Source organism: Arachis hypogaea, chromosome 12, assembly GCF_003086295.3.
Source record: "Arachis hypogaea cultivar Tifrunner chromosome 12, arahy.Tifrunner.gnm2.J5K5, whole genome shotgun sequence".
Taxonomy (NCBI): domain Eukaryota; kingdom Viridiplantae; phylum Streptophyta; class Magnoliopsida; order Fabales; family Fabaceae; genus Arachis; species Arachis hypogaea.
The window spans coordinates 39080158-39101355 of record NC_092047.1 but is presented as its reverse complement, the minus strand read 5'-3'; the positions used below and the strand labels follow the sequence as shown (position 1 = coordinate 39101355).

General features: G+C 33.9%; 2 protein-coding genes across 6 annotated transcripts; one reads left to right on the top strand and one right to left on the bottom strand.

Annotated features, from left to right (window-relative positions):
- Positions 1–4838: 4838 nt before the first annotated feature.
- Positions 4839–12883, bottom strand: LOC112727325 (tRNA nucleotidyltransferase cca2). Of its 4 annotated transcripts, none has more exons than XM_029290712.2 (16): positions 12503–12883; positions 10424–10710; positions 10209–10345; positions 9949–10066; positions 9802–9840; positions 9587–9642; positions 9464–9513; positions 9245–9343; positions 8952–9061; positions 8678–8805; positions 7409–7475; positions 7182–7265; positions 6664–6723; positions 6374–6521; positions 5730–5888; positions 4839–5190 (listed from the first exon to the last, which is right to left on the bottom strand). In XM_029290712.2, the coding sequence occupies exons 2-16, from the start codon at positions 10574–10576 to the stop codon at positions 5150–5152; spliced, it is 1449 nt and encodes a 482-aa protein (XP_029146545.1). In that variant the 5' UTR covers positions 10577–10710; positions 12503–12883; the 3' UTR covers positions 4839–5149. The 4 variants fall into 4 exon arrangements, with proteins under 4 accessions (XP_029146545.1, XP_025632805.1, XP_072065284.1 ...); XM_025777020.3 differs by lacking the exon at positions 9802–9840 and adding an exon at positions 5286–5377; XM_072209183.1 differs by lacking the exon at positions 6664–6723.
- A 3162-nt stretch (positions 12884–16045) lies between these two features.
- LOC112727323 (uncharacterized) lies at positions 16046–21194 on the top strand. 2 transcript variants are annotated; one of them, XM_025777019.2, is made up of 5 exons: positions 16046–16519; positions 17294–17372; positions 17472–17559; positions 20110–20233; positions 20626–21194. In XM_025777019.2, exons 1-4 carry the CDS (start codon positions 16190–16192, stop codon positions 20198–20200), a joined length of 588 nt encoding a protein of 195 aa, XP_025632804.1. In that variant the 5' UTR covers positions 16046–16189; the 3' UTR covers positions 20201–20233; positions 20626–21194. The 2 variants fall into 2 exon arrangements, with proteins under 2 accessions (XP_025632804.1, XP_025632803.1); XM_025777018.2 differs by lacking the exon at positions 20626–21194 and adding an exon at positions 20315–20580.
- Positions 21195–21198: the final 4 nt, after the last annotated feature.

Sequence of the window (21198 nt, the reverse complement as noted above, 5' to 3'; positions counted from 1 at the left end):
CCATGGGTAGTATACTGTGCATGTAATAAACAAGATGGATCTTGGCAAATTAAGACTCTAGTAGATAATCACACTTGTCCAAGAAGGAGGAAAAACAGAGCTGCAACCCAAACCTAGACCCTTAGTAAACTAGTACCCAAGCTTAGAAAACACCCTACCATGAAGCATCGAGAAGTTTATGACTGGTTTGTGAGAAAGTGCAACGTCTATCTGAATAGCACATGCATTACAAGAGCTTTGAAAGCTACTAGGAAAATAGTGGAGGGTGATGAGATAGCTCAATATGGGTTGGTGTGGGACTATACCAATGAGTTGCTGACTAGTAACCCCGGCTCCACAATTCAAGTATCTGTTATCCCCATGCCTCAGAATCCTCCCCTATTTGATTGTTTCTATGTTTGTCTTGATGCCTGCAAGAGGGGGTTTAAGGCAGGTTGCAGACCCTTAATTGGTCTTGATGGAGCGTTTCTGAAGACACTACATGGGGGTCAAATTTTAACAGCGTGTGGACAGGATACTAACAATCACATATTTGGGAATGTGCTCGGTCGAGGACAACAAATGAATTCAATCAAAACATGAACAAAGTGAAGCTAATCAATCTAAAAGCCTGGGAATATCTTGACAAATGGCCTAAGGATGCATGGACAAAGGCGCATTTTAGTGAAGTGCCAAAGGTGGATAACATCTGCAACAATGCTTGCGAGTCTTTCAACGTAAAAATCAAGCATGACAGGAGCAAGCCCATCCTGACATTAGCTGAGGAAGTTAGAAGAATCATCATGAAGAGTATTGTTGACAATCGAAAGAAGCTACAGAACTATCAAGGGATTCTACCCCCTGTTCAGCAGAGTAGACTTGAAGCCATGACGACGTTGTCTAGCCACTGGGCTCTTCAATGGTCTGGCGATGAAAAAGAAGAACTCTATGAAGTTCATGGCTGGCCAACCAATATGGTGGTTGACCTGGAAAAGCACACATGCAACTATCGCTTTTGGCAACTCACAGGTAACAAGTTCAACATTTACTTATTGTCATCTACTTTCATGCACAATCTTTAAATAATCATTGATTTGTCTTTGTAAGGGATGCCGTGTATGCATGCAATATCGGCCATACAGGATAAAAATGACAAACGGGTTGAAGACTATTGTCATGACTGGTTGAAGATGGAAGCGTACAGGAAGACTTATTGCTTCAATGTCAACCCAGTGAAAAGACAGGATCTGTGGGAAAAAACTCCATACCCAGCTCCCGTCCCACCACCATTTAAGGCCAAGCCTGGAAGACCAACGAAGAAAAGAAGAAGGGATAAAGAGGAGCAACCTACTGGGTCAAAGACAAAGATGAAGAGGAAGTATAACCCTATCAGATGCATGTATTGTTGTGAGATAGGACACAACAAGAGAAGCTGTGCAAAGAAGAAAGCTACGAAAGCTGAGGAGCATGCCAGGAAGCTACAGCTGCAAGTAGCTGTGGTTGCCCCTGCTGCAGATGGGGCTGACCCTGAAGTAAATTCTGTCCCAGCTGAACATAATCCAGCTCAAGCAGATATAGCTCCATCACCAACACAACCTCCAATAGTGATTGACATTAGCCAATCTGAAAGCATACCACCAACCCAATAAACACAACAGGTTGTATCATGACTAGTCAACTATTAAACATATGTGATTTCTTTTATAATCTAAATGTAAATCTAAATATGCCATTAAATTATGTAGGAACAAGTCACAGCTAGGCCACCTAAGTTAAAGGTCATTAAAGGGAAAGCCAGACTACAGTCCTCTCCTAAGCCTACTGTAGCCGCACCAGTGGCTATCTATGCTGAGACAATCAAGGGACTAGTTCAGCCACTGCTAAAAAGCTGGCCAACTTTATGACCTTCGTTCCTACTCCAGGCTTCAAGCACCCAAGAAAGACTGATAAATGACTTTGATTGGTGTTGAAATGTATTCTGCTTGAATTTGTTTGTATCAGGATACTTTATGTTTTTTGCACTGGGCAGTTGAAGTTCCATTATGAACATTTTGGTTATCTATGTAATTGAAAGTTGTACTATGCCATTTTATTTTGGTAATCTAGCCTACTTTTTAGGTTTGTTTCCTCATGTAAAACCTTATGAATTTGCTGTGGTTTTTATCCTTAACACAATGTGACATTTAGCCTTCTATGGCAACTCAATGTTTAATAGTACTTTGACTAGTGATTATTTTTATTCCTTATTACATCTTACTGTAACAGTAATTCGAATTTGTTTGGAACATTTGAATTGGATTGTGTTGTCTTGATCTTAAAAAACCAAATGCAACATCTATTCTCATTCAAGGGATTTGTTTTACTTGGAACTAGATAACAAACAACAAACGATCACATTAACCACAACTACCACAAACAGGAAAATTATTAACATTTTCAATGCTTTTACTTCAGCTTCCAAGCTCCCAGTCTCCATGCCACCTTCAACCTCCATTCATCACAGTCACTATCAACCTGCAGCTCAGCCCCATAATCTTTCTTTGTTCCACCTTCGCCAACCCCTTCATACTCATCATTGTCAACCCACTTAAAGTAATTGTAGTGACTGCCCTTCTGCAAATTCAAAAATCAGAAAACAAAAAATTAAATAAAACCCCAAAACACAAAGAAGCATGGAAAACCTTTAACTTCTTACACAACACTCACCCTGTACCTTGGACATGCATGGAATAGTCTATTTGGGTTCTCTGCTGTCCCAGATTTTCTTATCACAGCCTTCAACCCACAGAAACATGATTCCTCATGAGTTTTTCTCCTGGTTCGCATTGAGGCGCTGGAACCATTACTGCCGTAGTGCCGTTCGAGAAGAACGACACACCACCACCACGACCTCCATTTGCTGCCTCCATCATCGCCCCAAACCAGCAATTTCAACACTTACCCTGGCATATGGCCCTCTGATTGCTGAAGGCGACGTATTTATCGTCGAAATTAGGATTAGGTTTCAAACAATTAGAGACTGATTTGAACTGTTTTTCCAAATTTACCTTGTCAGCAATAGCTTATGACACGTTGGCCTCTTCCACGTTGGACCCTAACAACACACATCAGCAGAAGTTAGCCAGGTCACCAAGGGAGTTAACGGAAGGACAAACGTGATTAACTTGGATATCTTTCGCGGACTCTTTTGATTAAGTTTATCTTTTAGGGACTAAAATGAAGATCGCGGTATCTTTTAGGGACGAATTTGATATTTAACTCATTAAATTTATGATACAATACTTTTTATCATGACATTATTATCTAATAACATAAAATTTTATAACACAAATAATTTTTTTTAAGTCTAAAGACAAACATTATTGCCAACGAGTAATAGCTCAAATGGCATAGTCTCCCCATACTCAATTAAGAGGTTGCGGGTTCGAGTCTCCTATCTTTGGTAAAAAAAAAAAAAAAGACAAACATTATTACAATGAAGACATTATATAAATACTTATACATTTATTATTTTCTTTCCTAAAGTTCAATGGGGCAAATGTCTCCGACACCAACATGAAGGATTTTTTATTTTAATAAATAAATTAATTATAATAATTACTAAAATAAATAATTTAAAAAATATTTATCGAAATAAATACTCCTCTCTTATCTCGTTTACACTGTAAATGAAATAATTTTGCATGTATCTCTTTTTTTTTTTTTATCAAAGATAGAAGACTCGAACCCGGGGAGACTATGCCACTTGAGCTATAACTCATTGGCAATTTTTTTTTTGCATGTATCTCGTTTACAATATAAACGAGATATGTATAATTTTTTAATTTTCACCGTGTAAACGAGATATATGTATTTATAAATAATTAAATTCAATTTTTGAAAATAATAAAAAGTATTAATAATTTAAATTTGATCGAACTCTTAAGAATGGAATGTTTCAAATAATAGAAAAAATGAATAATTTTAAATAATAGAGAAGATAAACAGTCCATTTTAAATAATAGAAAAGATGGACTGTCCATTTAAAATGAGCACATTAACACGTTTACTTTGAAAGCACATAAGTAGACCGTTAAACTGCCCACTATTAACACGATTACTTTTGTTTTGATCGAACAGGATTGACTCTTATTCATTAATGGGAATCATCCAACCAATCAATCCATCTCTATTAAGTTCTTTTTGGGATAAGTTATTTAAATTATATTTGAAATTTTGATGTACTTCCATTCAACAAACCAAATTTTTATATACTCCATACAACAAACGAAATTTAATATTTTTATATAAATCCTAATAAAAACCGTCAATGAATGAAAGTTAACCGTGTTAATAGTGGCGAGTTTAAGTTACTCTTGTGTGTTTTATGTGTGTTTTAAATAGACAGTTCATCTTTTTTATTATTTGAAATGGATTGCTTATCTTTTCTATTATTTAAAATCATCCATCTTTTAGTCCAATTTAAATCATTAATATTTTTTATTATTTTCAAAAATTATATTTAATTATTTATAAATACATATCTCGTTTATAGTCTAAACGAAATAACATATATAAAAATTGAAAAACTACACATTTCTCATTTACACTATAAACAAAATATATACAAAATTATCTCATTTACAGTAAAAACAAGATAAAAGAAGAATATTTATTTCAATAAATATTTTTTAAATTATTTATTTCAGTAATTATTATAATTAATTTATTTATTAAAATAAAAAATCCCCAACATGAAGTCCTTGCATACAATATATAATTATGTCATGCAATTTTATTTTGATTATTTCTACATCTTTTTCTATAACTAATTTGATATATAAAAAGGATTGCTTAAAAAATATGAACTATTTACAAGGTTAAATTTTAAATAATAATTAATATAAATACATATCTTTATAAATAATTTTAGATATATTCATATATCATGTTTATATACATAAATACTTTTATCCTAATTGTGAGCTTCATACAACATTCACAAGCCATGTGTGCATGAAGTGATTCCCCGTATCATCCAAGGCAAAGGTGTTCGTTCCGTATTTCTATCTCGGTGCCATGGTGACATGGTATGGGAACAGACAAATGATCAAAGGCATTCCGACCTCACTCCAACTTTACCCGCTTAGAATTGGTTTCTCTTAACCAGTCAATGCATTCCTCAGTAGTTCTAGAAGGATTGGCAAGTTGCCATGCCATTGATTTTTCTTTCTGCAAGTGAAAATGATACATTAAAACCTCAAATTTAGTCAACGTGCAGTGTTCATGACTGTGCGAACAAAATTGCAGTAAACAAAATGACTTGCCCACTCCTTAACGAGTGGTCCTTCTTCAAGCTGTAAGACATTCATAATATCTTCGCCACTGATAGGCTTCACCTCCCAAACTTTGTCGAGGCCTGTTATCCACCAAAATATGTTAATATTTGACGTAACGTGGGCTCCCAATCATTTCATCTTACTCAAGCCATCCATGCTCCTATTTTGGTTAACTTCTTTACATAACTTCACTTAAAGTGGTGAAAACTATAACTAAAACAAAGGCAAGCATAGATGGAACAGAGAAAAGAGATATAACTTCAAATGCTCAGCTAACTAGGCTTATGAATATGAAGTAGAACAGGTAGATGCTGCAGTAAATTTCCAGTAAAAGCTATACACATCTTACACATTCATTCTTCAGAGGATGCAAGCAAAACTCATAAGCATCAATGCTACAAGTTAAACACGTATCAGACTAATATAGCTCACCTAGTTCTATTATAGAACTCTCCACTGTATTAAAAAGATCTCTTCGTTTGTGCAATTGTGAGGATTCATCCTCAGTGTTGTTAATGCCAATGGGATGTAATAATATGGATAACAATAGTGCAACTCTCCATAAACCTTTAAGCTCCCTCAAGAGAAAACCTAAATAAATCAAATATAAAATCTTGGTCATGTCAGATGCAATTCATAATGTAAAATAACTTTACAGTCACATCCTAGAGAAATGGATGCAGAAGAGCTGGGCATCACATTGCAAAAATACTTCCACTTTATCCAGGAATCCCTTACTTATGTTTCCTTTCATTTAATTGGGGTAATCTAGCTAAGTGGCTTAACATAAACTTGATTACTTAACAAGCAAAGTGTAGAATGTGGCTTGAGTGAAGTGCAAATACTATGTAGGAAACAATGATTATAAAGTGAATTGAGGGTAGTGTCCATGGTTTGTTCCACTAAAAAAAATAATTTAGATGAAAATCACAACACAGTAAAGTATAATAAATTAGCATACAACACAACTTACAAAACTAGCAAAATGAATTAACTGAAGATTGAGGACAATATGAGCTAAGAAATAAAAAGGCATACTGCCAATACTAAGGTAGCAGACCAAGAACAATGTGTACCTGTTAGAACCCGGACTCTAGAGGCAATAGAGACATCATCAATTAATCCTCTAATCCAATCAACATCATCAGGTTGCAAATCCTCATTAGATGCAAGACAAGGAATCAATGACAAGAATTTCTGTGATGCTTGGTGTAAATGAAGCACCTGGATTTTAAAAGACATATACAATTACAAACACATTAACCAAGAGAAACATAAACCAGATTCTGAAAAACTGAAATGATATATAATACAAACGTTAGAACTCTGTTATTCTGGGTTGTACTAAGGGTAAATGGGAACTGACCATTTTTGCATCCTCGGGTTTTTTGAGTGAGTCACCAATAATATAATTGACAACAGGAACCTATAATTCAAAATAACATGTTATCCTCTTAAACCAGCATGTTATTTGGAATACAAGAAGACTGACTAAAGAAACTGCATCATATAAGAATATTAAAATGTTCCTCATAAATAAGATTTCACGGATAAAATCAGCTTGAGTTTTCAATTGAGTGTCGAATAAAACTTGAGCTCAATATAAATAATCCTTGAAATGAGACAAACAGTCCCTCCCAAGATTGTCTAATAGTGTGGTTGTCATCTCTACATGTGTCGCATGACAGTCTAACTATATATAGATTTTGGTTTCTATAGGTCTAATATGAAATACTCCAAAACACCAACCAAAGGGGGAAAAAAAGAACAAAGCAAGACACTAGATTTCTAATTTAGACACTTTGCTAGATGTACCAGTTCAAAGCTCAAAAAGAACATTACAAATTCAAAAATAGTATCACATAGAGTGGACGAGACACATACCATCTTCGCTTTCTTAACTTGGTAAGTGATATTTTTAAGTGGGAGGAACAATGCAGCAAAAAGTGACAATCTCCTTTCTCTGTCCTAAGTAACACAAAGGAATCACTTATCATGACCAAATATAATCAAGCAATCCAAAAATGATAATCGAATGTCACCAATTTTCTATTGTGACAACAATATATGTGAAGATGGATTATGGTAAAAATGAAAAGCACATTACTCACTTTAAAGGTTGAATCTTTGAGTAAATGGATAAGGTTCCATGCAGTATCCAAGTAAGCAATGCAAAGCCTGGATAAAGTGAAAGAATTAGCTGATCACCATTGCCAAGAAAAATAACCGTTTTGTCTTGTGCAAGTTAATAATAAAAAACAAAATAGAGAACCAAAAGCAAAAATAGGGTTTAGCCATTTAGGTAGTGAAGGAATAAAAGTGAGAAAAGTGGTTCTTCATAATTTGGTCAACTACTCCAGTAGTATTGCTAATAAACTATTGATTATGCTACACATTTGTGGAATTCTCTAGAATTCTCATGATTTTGTTTCATAAAAATAAATATTTAGATATTTTGATGGAGAAGTCTAGAAGTTAAGTAAATAAATGAAGTACTAGAAATATCTAAATTTAAAAATATATAGGTTAATATCTAGAAATATCTAAGCCTTAGAATTATTTAGAATCAACTTAAGAAGCCTATAAATAGACTATCATGGAGTTCATTGTAATCAACTAACAAACACAAATTCCACTAGCCTTTGTACTCTCTCCTTAACCCATTAATAATATAACTATCAATTTTCTCAAACCATTCATCCAAACTACTTGTTCAATAAAAACTATCATTGCTACAATATTTCAAGTCCATAATACACTAAACCAACATCAAACTACGTCATAAAACTAACAAAAACCAAACAATTTCTTCTTATCCACAAACCACAGACCAATTTCTTCATAATTTGGCACTTCATGTCATCTGTCAAGTTCAACCAATGTCTGATCTTATATCAAAAGTTAATTGAATACTAGAGCCAAGAAGAGCCATATGCGTTTATGTAAAAAATTGATGCATCTTACATCCAACTTATGGTTTTCACCTCTATTCCTTTTCATAACATTTGGTTTTGCAAACATCTCCATATATTTCACAAGGCTTTTATAACATGTAATGTGATGAGGGGAAAAAAAAGAAATGAACTTGAAAAAAGAAAAAATGATTAGGATTGTGTTTGTGAATACAATAATAACACGTCTCAAAATATTATAATGAAACTTCTTTCAAATTTGAAGTTCACAACAAATATCTAAGGTTGCTAGTGGTGCACTAACTACTATTGTTTTTTCTTCTTTTTTTTTGGTGGGTAAAAGTCGCAATAATATTCAGCTACTCTTTCTCTATGTGCAAGATGTGGTTGAAACTAATAAAAGGATTTGCAGTCATTCTACACCTTTTAACCTATTTAAAAAAAAGAAAAAAAAAACTGCAAACTTACCTTTCACATCCATCTGGAATAGCAGGTTCAAACTCAGAAGGAAGACTGAACACATTCCAAAATAATGTCAGATCACAAATATGAGTCAATGCTTTGACAGGTTGATTTCCAGATAACATAAGATCAACCTATAAAATAAGACGCAAGCCCATAGATGGCTAAATTTTCAATTTTATGTGTAAGTTATTTCCTTCAAAATATCCAATAGCATTCCGTAATTGAAAACCACTTCCTAAGTATCCATATTGAAGGGAATGGGAGGGTTAGCACATACCTCTGTTCCAATGCGCTCTTTGCTAATTTTAGCAGCTAGAGCATCTTTCACATCACCACATGCAGCAGCTACTTTCAGATCTTCATCTAGAGTGAATTCAAATCTAACACCTAAATATAATAAAACACATCTCTCTTAAATAGAGCTTGAAACCTAGTTTAATCTTCATATAAAAGCATACAAAATATATATATATATATATATATATATATATATATATATATATATATATATATATATATAACGTTCACCGGATATACAAAAATGCAAATATCTTCGAAATTAAAGTATACCAAATCTAATGGCTCGAAGAACTCGTAAAGGGTCATCAAGAAAGGTAGCTTTTGGAGGTAAAGGAGTCACTATCCTTCCAGACTTAAGGTCTGAGATCCCTGCAAAGTGCCAATGAGATTGTTACATGTGGAGATATAAAAAAGAAATGTGTGGAGGGAAGAAGGGGAGGGAGGGTCAAGTAATTCTTATACTTGTTTTGGCAATATATCAATTCTAACCTCTCTTCGTAAAATCTTCAACCGAGTCAGTGTGGATATTGTAGAATAAGCTGTCATGCACAACCAAACATTCACCGAAAAAAAATGATAGGCCATAGCCCAGGTATAAAAACACAAAGATACCTGTTAATTGTCAAATCCCTCCTATATGCATCCACTTCAGGTGTGCCAAAGCTTTGCTGTTAGACATGAAGAAAAACTTTATTCGGTTGAACTTGACTTGGTCATGCGGAGAATACACACACGCACACATTGCAATGGTATATAATCAACACGTTCATGTTGCCATAAAATTAGCTTAATAAACAAGGAGAGTGCAAAACATAGAGGAAATTCACCTTCATCGATAACAAGACAAGACATTCACGTGAGTCCAACTAGGAGGAAATTAGCAGAACATCTTATCTTACATGACAATAAATCAAAAGAAAAGAAGTGGAATATGCATATAGCAAGAATACCATTAAGTGTGTGCGGTAACATACCTTAGAAGGAATGCGGCTATTCTCAGTATACTCTTCACTCCTTAAGTTAACAAAATCAATCTTCATATCAAACCAACGCATCATTGCTGTCTCCAAATGTTTAGACCGGGGAGGGTTGCTGCCAAAAAATAAAAATGTCATTTATGTTCTACATTGCTTCAAAGAATTCAATTTTCATGACTAAACAGAGTAATACATGAGAAACATACAATAAAATTGTAAAAGAAAGCAATAAAGAAGAGAAATCGGGAGGAACATACGGCTTAATCTTGCCCTTATCATGAACATCTTTACCTTCACCGATGGACACCAAGTACTCCTTCACCTTGTTGACAAACTCGGTGCCCATCATATTGTCAAGAGCGATATCGATGTCATAGCAATCCTTCGCCAGGAGCTGCAAAACCAACCAAATTCAAATCCCAAACAGAAAAATTAGGGCTAAAGAGCTATCTACAGATAGAAAAGGGGGGACCTTGTCACGGACCCAGCCGCCGGCGACGCGGACCTGAGTTTGGAGGTTGAAGTGGCGGACAGTGGCGAGAAGCCTATCGAAGATCCTGCGCTCAATGTCGGAAAGTTCGATTTTGTCCCTCACCTGAAGAACGTGCTGAGTGGCAATCGACATTGGTGCACAGCGCAGCAGATTAGAAATGACGGCGTAGAGATAGTTGTTGTTGTTCTTGTTGGAAGGGGAGAGTTAAGAAGTGGAAGACGGAAGAGTCGTAACGGTTGGCGTGCGTAAGAGTGAGAATTTAGGTTCTGAAAATCGAACCGGTCATCAAACTGCTTTAGTTATTGGTTTACTGGTTTAGTGGTCTAATTGGTTTAACTGTGATCTAACTGAAAAAGCCGTTTTATATTAAAATAATAAATAAATTATAAATAAAACACTCTAAAATATAATTATAATCTAATATAAATTTTAAAATATCTTCAAAATTTAAAGCACTACATAAAATATCATCAATTTAAGACCTTTAGATAAAGTACAAACTTAAATACTTTAATGAACTTAAGCTTTTGCTTTCAAAGTTTGCTATAAGAGAAACCAAAATTCTTTCTTCATCTTATAAATATTTGCTGTGATGACATTAATCAATTAAAGCAATTACATAAAAAAAATACCAAAAAATATCAAACCATTTCCAACTTTGGTTTAAATTTGTCCAAGAAACAAAGAAAAAGAATCAAGGTTTCCTCACCAAAAAAAAAAAAAAAGAATGAAGGTTCCTTGAAGTAGCAGCTATACACTCCATATCATTTAACACAAACTAGAAGTTCAGAAACCTCATTCTTCCATAGCTACAGACTCAAAGCTATTGCCACCTAATTCTAACCTGCTACCTAACATACCACAAATTTCTAATCAAGAGAGGTGTCTCTGTTCTCACAACAAAATTGTATTCACTTGAAGATACTCAAAACAAATCAGGAAAAGCAAAAGGATTTCACAATAGCCCAGAGCTAAACTTGACACTTTAATGCTCCTTCATCATGTTACTCAATAAATCAGAAAAGCAGTCACAATCCAAGCACATGTAAATCACAAAACAGTTAAACAAACACAAGTCAGCAACACATCACTAATCAACAATCACAAGACATTCAAAATCAATAATTAGTAAATTAAAATCACAATACAAAAACAGCAGCACAGAGCTTCGAAATAATCAATAATCAATAAACAGCAGCAGAACCAGAGTAAACCAACAATCAAATAATGGTTCAACAAAAATTAACAACACAACCAATCAACCAAACCTTCGAAAGACAGAAACAGAGCGTAAAAAACAAAAAAAAATGATGAACAAGTGAAGAACAAATGAACAATTGAGCACTGAGCTAATCACTAATCAGTCAGAAACAGTGCAATAATTGCCATCAAATAATCAACAGAGTCACAATCTAGGTACAATTAAATCACAAAACAAAACAGTAAAACACAACACACAAAATCAGTAATGAACCAGAGCTAATCACTAATCAATATAAGATAGCGTTTGTTTTGAGATACTGAGACAGAGACTGAGAGACTGAGACACAGTATCATGTTTGTTGGCTCAAAGACTGACACTAAAATTTCTGTCTCTGTCCCTAAAATTTCAGTACTTCAGTATCTCCAAAAAGTAGGGACACAGAGGACTGAAATTTTTAGAGACAGAGACTGAAATTTTAATAACATTTTATACCTAAAATACCCTTATTCAATTAATTAATTCCAATTTTATCTTTTGTGCAAATTAAATTAAACTTTTATTCTTGTTTCAATTTCTGTCTCTCACTTTGCACCAAACAGAATATTAAAATTTATTTCGGTCTCTGTCTCTTAGTCTCTGTCTCCCAGTCTCAGTCTTTCAGTCTCTATCTCTCTACCAAACGCTACCTAAAGGCCAAGACCAGTATGCCGACAACAGAAGTAAAGGGGCAAATATAAGTTTTCATCTCAATTGGCTTTGTGTTCGGGAGACATGAGAAAAGGCTCGTTTCCGGCAGTGATCCTTATCGCAATCAATTATTCAACAATTATTATTACAAAGAAAAAAATAAATACCTAGGGCTAGAAGCTGGAAGCCTGGAAAAAAGCAGAGCTGGCGGGGATAGTGGCTGGCAAGAGGCAAGACAGTGGCTGACGGGGTGGAAGTATGGAACAGAGCTGGCGCCGGGGGAAGTGGCTGCGCGACCGAAAGTGGCGCTGGCGGTGGTTTCGGTTTTCGAAGATCAACAGAGCTACTGCGCGATGGAAAGTGGCTGCGCGAACAGAGCTGGCTGACGTTGGCTAGACGGAAGTTGCGACGGCGACGGTGGCTGGACGGAAGTTGCGCCGGAAGCTCGAGGTCCAGCCGTCCAGGTGAGTGCTGCTTCGCGTTCTGGAGATTGGAGAGGAGAGGGTAATGGTTAGGGAAGTTAAGGAGTTAGGGTTCAGCAACCAAAACGCAGCCGTTTTTGACACAATTTAAAAACTGGCCGGGTCACGGTTCGGTTCGACCAATCGATTCCCGGCCGATTCGGCAGTCCAATAACGGTTTTTCAATTTTGACGGTTTTAGCTTCTGTTCAAAACTTCAAATCGTAATTGGCAACGGTTCACGGTTCGACTGGTTCGAACCGGTTTTCAGAACAACTAGCGACGAAGAATCGGCGGCTAAAATATTTGAGGAACTTTAATTACAAATATATTTTTGTTGTATTGGGCCAAAAAAATTGAGCTAAAGAAAAACAATAATTTTTGGACTGTAATAGATTATTATTAAAGAAATATATTTTATTGTATTTATTTTATCAATAAAATTAATTAGTTTTTATTAAATATTTAAGTATGCATAAATAATATTAAATACAAACAATAAATATTAAAAAAATAAACATTCAAATTCGAAATATAGTCTCTAAATTATTGTATATAATACTAAATTTTTCTTATATTTTGTATAAAAAATTAATAAGTGTTATTTTTATTTTGTGAGAATACTTTTAAAAAAATTTGTCAATAATACTAAATTTTTCTTACATTTTGTATAAAAAATTAACAAGTATTATTTTTATTTTATGAGAGTGTCTTTAAAAAAAATTTGTCATTTGATTTATGAATTAGTTAAAAAAATTCTTTAGTCCATGAAATATTTATTTTTTAAAATTAATTTATAATATTTCAATTTATAGTAAGAATGATAATTTATCTAAAATTACAAATATAACAATAAAGTTAAATTTAAAAAGATGAGAAAATATTCATATGCAAAACTAGAACGTAAGAAAATATTTATACATATCAAATAATTTTAAATATTGAACATTTTAAAAAATATTCATACCTACCAAATAATTTTAGTTATGTTTTAGACTCCAGTTTTGTTCTTTAAAATTTTTCTCTCATTTTTTTAAATTTAACTTTATTATTATATTTGTAATTTTAAATAAATTATCATTCATACTATAAATCAAAATATTATAAACTAATTTAAAAAAATAAATAATTCATGGATTAAAGAAATTTTTTTTAACTAATTCATAAACACTTGGGATAAGTATTGTTTTGGTCCCTAACGTTGAAGGTCAGAATCGAAACTGTCCCATCGTCATTTTCGATTTAGAATCATCCTTAACATTTTTTTCGTATTAAAATCGTCCTTTTAATTTTTTCGGACAAAAATGCACTCACCCTTACCAGCACTTACCTCCTCCTCCACCACCACCACCACCACCAAACCAAGAAGCAGAAACAGATGCAAAAATTCAAAATCAGTAGAAGCAAAAAGCAAGCAGCAAAAGCAAACCAAAAAGCAGAAGTAAAAAGCAACACCAACACCACCAACACCAATACCAACACCAACATCAACATCAACACCATCACCATCACCACCAACACCACCACCAAACCAAGAAGTAGAAGCAGCAGAAACAAAAAGCAAGAAGTAGAAGTAAGAAGCAAAATCAGAAAAGCAAGAAAGCAGAAGCAAGCGGCCCGAGGGGGCGAGGCGGCGACGGCGACGACGACGGTGACGACAGCTCCAAGCTTCGCTGCTGCCGTCCTCCTCCCCCTCTCCCCTTCCCCCTACCCCATTACCCCCACCCCCGCGTCCTTTCCCCTCCTCCCGCCTATTTTATTTTATTTTTTTAAAATTTTATAATTTTTTATTAAAAATGATGATTTTAATACGAAAAAAAAAACGTTAAGGGTGATTCTAAATCGAAAATTATGATAGAGACGGTTTCGATTATGACCCTCAACGTTAGGGACCAAAACAATACTTATCCCTAAACACTTTTTAATTTTGATATTGAATTCATAGTAATATTTTTTAATAATGTATGAAATTTGGTGTGTTTTTTTTATATGGAGATCACAAATCTAACTTTTTAATTTGTGAAGTTTAACTTTTTTGAAATTTTTGAAACACAAAATCAACCCTCCGATTTGTGAACTTTAACAAATCTTTTGTTTTTTTTTTTTTTGTGTCTAAGGATAAGAAGAAACAAAGAAAAAACACTAAACACTAGAGACGTAGTCCCGTTGCAACAACACTGTTAAATCTTCCCAAGGCTCATTCCATTCCAATTGCTGTATGCCATTAGATGCTGTATATTTAGCCAAAGCATCAGCAACTTGGTTGGCATCTCTTTGAATTAGATTGACTTCTGCTTTCTAATTCCAGACCTCTTTGATTTTAGTCACCAAATCATTATCATAACTTTGCACTTGGTTGTTTCTATCATTAACAAGGATAAAAGCATCTAAACAATCCGTCTCGCAAGTAACCTCTCTAAACCCAGCTTCCCATGCTAGAATTAGCCCTCTCCAAATTGCAAAAAGCTCGCTTCGAAGAATAGTAGCACGTGGTAAAGAACCATTACAACCACGCAACCAAGAGCCATTATAATCACACAATACACACCCAAAACCAACAGATTCACCAAATATAAAACCGACTTTTCGATTTGTGAACTACTTACACAAAATCGATTCTCCGATTTGTGAACTTACACAAATCTGATCCTCCTATTGATGAACTTTAATTTTTTTTAAAATTTTTAAAATATAAATAAGACTCTCTGATTTGTGATTACATCTATATTAAATTAAAACATACCACTTCTACCTAACCGAAAAAAAATACAACAATAATTCTATATACAGAAATCAACCATTCATAAATCAAATGACAAAAATTTTTAAAATTACTCTCACAAAATAAAAATAACACCTATTATTTTCTTATACAAAATGTAAAAAAAGTTTCAGTGTTATACATAATAATTTAGAGATTAAACTTTGAATTTGAATATTTATTGTTTAATAATATTTAACATTATTTATCGCATACTTAGAATATTTAATGAAAATTAATTAATTTTATTGATAAAGTAAACACAATAAAATATTCTTTTAATAACAATTCATTATAGTCTAAAAATTATTTTTTTTGGGCCCAATACAACAAAAATATATTTATAATTAATGTTTCACTAGAATAAATGTATTTAATTGAAAAAAATAAAATCTGAACTTTTATACATTTATCTATCAAATTTGAACAAAAAAATAATAACAAAAAATAGATATCACTCTTAAATCCATGCCACATTAACTTCCTGGTGTGTAGAAAAAGTTTTATTTCTACACCATATAACCCACCATATAGTCACCAAAAAAAATATAACCCACCATATACAAAAGCCCCCCAAAAAATAAAACAGCCCCCACACAACTGAACAGAAAAGAAGTTACAATTTGCCTTATCATGTCTCCCGCCACTCTATCGCTGCCATTTCCTCTGCCCACAGCGACTTCGCCGACCCATCATCGTTCGCGCCAGTTATCCACCATAACCCCCGCGGCGGCGCGTCGTCCGCGGCAGAAAGCTACGGTTAAGACTGACACCAAAGAGCAAAGGCAGAGCAGCAGCAGCAGCAGCAGCAGCAGCAACTACAGCAACGCCGGTTTCGGGGCGAGTGAGAAGAAGGAAGCGTGGTGGCGTTGCGTGGAGGGCTGTGGTGCTTGCTGTAAGCTTGAGAAGGGGCCTTCTTTCCCTTCCCCTGAGGAAATTTTCACTGACCCTTCACATGTTGAGGTTTTCTCTCCATTTTGCTCTTTTGTTCTTTCTGATTCATTTAAAAGGGAAAAAAAAAAAAAGACTTCAATTTAATTGCTAGGACCAGTTCTACGCTGCCATCCAATGGGTTCATCCCGCTCTTTACAAAGTAAGGAGTGGTACATTCTTTGTTATCTCTGTTTATTATATTTTATGTCAATAGCTCATATTTCTAGTTAAGAATTTAGTATTTAGGGTTTAAGGTTCATAGTTTCATGGTTTAGAGTTAAGAATTGGAATTTAGGGTTGAGAGTTGGGATTTAGACTTTAGAATATAAGGACTCCTTACCTTCTCTGGTAAGCCTTAGCATTCGTCCATCAATCATATATTTGCACCGTATTCTATTTATATATTTATTTATTTATTTTTGTGATAGTAGATAGTTAAGTCAAACACTTCTGTTATAATGAGAATATATGTATGCAGAAAACATTCTTACATGAATCCACACTTAAAATATAAAACGGGAAAGAATAATAATATGTTTTATTGTTTGGTAATTATAACATAGGATGTGATAGTGTTATTGATTGGAGTTTATGTTATTCCTTTCATTCTTATTCCTTAGTTCACCTTTTCTGGCAGTTCTGCCTTTTGCTTAGGCATTGTCAGTAATAATTGTATAATAAACTTAGGGACCAATGAATTGCCTAAAATGAGCCTGGGATGTTTTGTGGTATGTTTACGAAATGATCCATTTATCTTTGTTATTGTCATTTCCTTCATGCTTGATTTGCTGTAATGAATTTCAGCACTACAAGAGCTTAATAGGTCCAGATGGATGGTGCATACACTATGAGAAGATTACTAGGAAATGCTCTATATATTCTGGTGATTGTCCGTCTCAGTTTCGGTAGTTGAATTTCGTCTTGGGGGATTTTTGTTAGCTTCGAGGCCTAACTTGTTACATTTTCCATTTTGTTTCTGCAGAGCGCCCATATTTTTGTCGTGTAGAGCCAGAGATATTTGATTCTTTGTATGGAATTAGCGAGAAGAAATTCAACAAGGAGGCCTGCAGGTATGCTAGATTTCTCAGTCCAATTTTTAATTTTAAGGGTCTGTTTAATTTCAAGAAGATCAAGAGATGAGGAAATGTTATTCTGCTGAAAATGTTTCCTAAAAACATTTCCCCCGCTTTGTTGTCATAATACTTCTAAAATTTTCTGAAGTTTTACCATATATATAGGTTATTGAAGTACACATACATTTGCACAACACTTGATCTGGTCGAAAGCAGGGTAATGGGAAATTTTTATGAGTTCATTGTTGCGAAGATGAGAATATTGTGTCGGTAGGTCGATGGACTAGACAAGATCAAAGAGAAATAAATCAACTAAAAAGAAAGTTGGCACAGCATCTATTGTAGAAAATATGGTAGAACCTTGTATCATATAGTTTGATCTTTTGTGGAGAAGGCTTATAGAAGTCTTAGAAAGAATAGTAGATCAGATGGAGAATTGCCTAATTGCTAGAGGTAGCAAGAGACTAAGAAACAGTAAAGGCGAAATCATTGATAAAACCTAGATTTAGATGGTCTAACTATGTACATACTTTACGACATGATCCTATAGTGTCATCCAATCCATTTTTGTTTGAAATTTTTGGTGCTTTCTATTTGAACCAACATTTTGGATCCTTGAAAATTTGCAAGTGGTTTTGCACTTTGAATATCTATTGATGAATGCTAAAGACCGATTTAGAAAATTCACAAGTTTAAAAGCTCAAGTTCATTTTAGCTCTAAACTGGAATTCAACACTCTCAAAGTTTAGTTTAAAATGATACAATTCAAAATAATAACTGGAGTTTAATCCCGAGTCGTTCTCCCTAGGAATCGCAATGTAGTGCTCAATCATTGGCTATGAGGATCGGGGGTTTGTTTGCAATTGACAACAATTTAAATAGTAAGAAATTAAAAGAGCAAGCAATGAGTAAATGTCAAGAGAATTTAAACAAAGAACAATTAGGACAATTAACTAGTAGAAGAAAGTAAATTCAAATGGTAAAACGATCTTGGCAAGGGTTGAGGGTTAAAGATCACTATTTTTGGCACTAACCACAACATAATAATTACAAAGAACAAACCTAATTCGTCAATCTCTACAAATTGAGGAAAGTTAATTAGGCTTAATTAACCCTAATCCATAAGTCCTAACTAACTTACTAATTGAATTAGTAAAAGATTAGCGTTAGCGGAAACAAGATTAATTAATATCTCTACATTATCAATCAACTTGGACATTAATGATTCAAGGTCGCCTAATTTCTCAATCCCAAGCCAAGAGAAAGAAAAATCAACTCCATAACTAATGTAAACATTTTATTAAACACTTGGTGTGCATAAAAATAAAGCATCATAAATTGCATGAATAATAAAAACTACAACTGCTCAATTCAAGAAAGCAGCAACAACATCCTAAGTAAGAAAAAATAAAGCATAAAACATCAAATTCATTAAATAGAATTGAAAATTCAACAAGGATTGAAGAACGTAAAATAACAAAATAAAAGAAGTAACGAGAAATTCTAAGACATTAGAGTAGAAAAATAAGAAATTATAAACTAAGAACTACAATTAAACTAACTAAAACCTAAAAATAAGAGAGAAACTCATAAAAAACCCTTGGAACTTCTCTCTTTAGAATTCAAGGTTCTAAAACCCTACAAAGTAGAAAAAAAGTGCATGTGAATGTGTGTGTGATCCTCCTCAAGGCTTGCTTTTAATATGACTCAAAAATTGTCTGTAATGGGCCAAAACGGTTCCCAAATCGCGAGTCACGTGCCATTTTAAATGAGTCGTGCGTACACACGCACGTCTAGCATACGCATCTCTGCAGCTTTGCCAGTTATTCATTTCTTTATGAAATCTCCACATTTGCATACTTTTCTTCCATCTTTCCAAACCATTTTTGCCTCTTAAACCTTAAACAACTTCAACAAACATATCAAAGCATTGAATGAAAAAAAAAAATGAAATTAATTTGATGATTCTAAAGGCCTTAAAAGCATATTTCAATCAATTAAGCATAGTTAGGAGAAAATTCATAAAAACATGTATTTTTAAGTAATAAGTACAAGTTAAGTTGATAATTTCATTCTTTTTAACTATTTTATCATAAATTATGGATTTATCATCTATCTCTTTACTTCAAAGGATAGTTTTGCTCTAGCTGGAAAGCGGGATTCTGTGAAAGTTTGCTGTTATAAACTTGTAATATTTGTCAATCTTTTCCTTTATTTATTTGGCGCACAATGCTAACTGTATGATGTTGGGGTTTGCTAAAACAGAATTCATATTCCTCTACAATGCCCCAAAATTTATTTTTCCAGAAACAATCAGAATTTAATATGTAAAACCATTTAGGATATGTTTAGTTAGGAGGTAAAAGTGGGTGGAACTTTTCACGGATGAGCTCCATGTGTAGTTTCACATCAAACTCAGCAATGAAAGTTTTTACTGCATTTTTACCTCTGAACCAAACATCCCTTAGAGTTAAAGAAAGTTTCCCATGATAGAAAGATATTGAATGTGTTCCTTACATTCTACTCCTTTCCTCTTTCATTTTGTAGTTGCTGCAGGGATACAATTAAGGCTATTTATGGTCCCAATTCAAAGGAGCTTCACAATTTCAACAACTCAATTTGGAGCACTCCTAGTTAGATCTTTTGGCCCCCTGAAACTCCATTGCTAAAGGTCATTTCTTTTTCTTTACCTTAGTTCTCTTCTATGTTTCAATTTGTGAAATGCTAACAACGTTAGAGATATGGCATGCAGACATAAGATTTGGCTCCCCAAAAGTGCATTAAGCAGTATAGTATGAGTTGTAAATACTTATCACTAGAAAATATGGATATGTCAATGGGATGGCATGTTTGCATGTCCTATAGAATATAGACACCCATAGGCACAAATATGACATGTGTCAGGTACTATTTCTACTGGCCAAATTATTATTGTTATAGATTGGACATGGGGTGGAAATGCTCCCTTATTTGAGATGAGTATATGTATGTATCTGTCATGAACCCGTTTTGCATGTATATGGTCCGTCTTCATTTAACGATTTTGAGATTTCAATGTTTTAGGGTTCATGTTGCTTCAGTGTCTGTTTCTGCATATAGCTTATAACGAGATGCTCAACGCTTCTCTTTGTAAAGTGAATTATGCACTTAACAGAATCTTGATCCATGGGCAACCTTGTTTAAAAATGGCGGGCGTATTTGTTAGGGGTAAAAATGGAGTGGAAATTTTCCCGGATGACCTCTGTAACTATATTCATAGAGCTCATCCACGAAGACTTCTACCTATTCCTACACTCTATCCATAGATACCCTTAATATGATTTTTTCAGGGAACTGCTTGCTTTGATTAATATGATTATAGCATCCTCTGACTGCACAGAAGCAGCAGTAGCAGATTCATATCCAAAGCATCATCTTTTTTTTTTTGTGAATTCTAACTTTGGAGTAATTGGAAAAGTCCGAACTAGCAACTTATTTTTTAGAAAGATAAGTGTAAAATTATTTAGATGAGTCAAGAATCAAGATAAATGGTCTGTACATTTTCTTTTTTTGGTTTACAAATGATTTATGCTTTATCAAATATGGTCTGTACTAGTATTTATCTCTCACGGAATTTCTTTTTTTTTTCTTCATGAC

Coding starts and splice junctions, on each gene's coding strand:
- LOC112727325 (XM_025777020.3), bottom strand. CDS start 10,576: ATGTCGATTGCCACTCAGCACGTTCTTCAGGTGAGGGACAAAATCGAA. Junction 9,514..9,586: donor AGGGATTTGACAATTAACAG/GTATCTTTGTGT, acceptor TGTGCATGACAG/CTTATTCTACAATATCCACA. Junction 6,724..7,181: donor AAGTTAAGAAAGCGAAGATG/GTATGTGTCTCG, acceptor TTTGAATTATAG/GTTCCTGTTGTCAATTATAT.
- LOC112727323 (XM_025777019.2), top strand. CDS start 16,190: ATGTCTCCCGCCACTCTATCGCTGCCATTTCCTCTGCCCACAGCGACT. Junction 16,520..17,293: donor CTGACCCTTCACATGTTGAG/GTTTTCTCTCCA, acceptor AATGAATTTCAG/CACTACAAGAGCTTAATAGG. Junction 17,560..20,109: donor TTCAACAAGGAGGCCTGCAG/GTATGCTAGATT, acceptor TTCATTTTGTAG/TTGCTGCAGGGATACAATTA.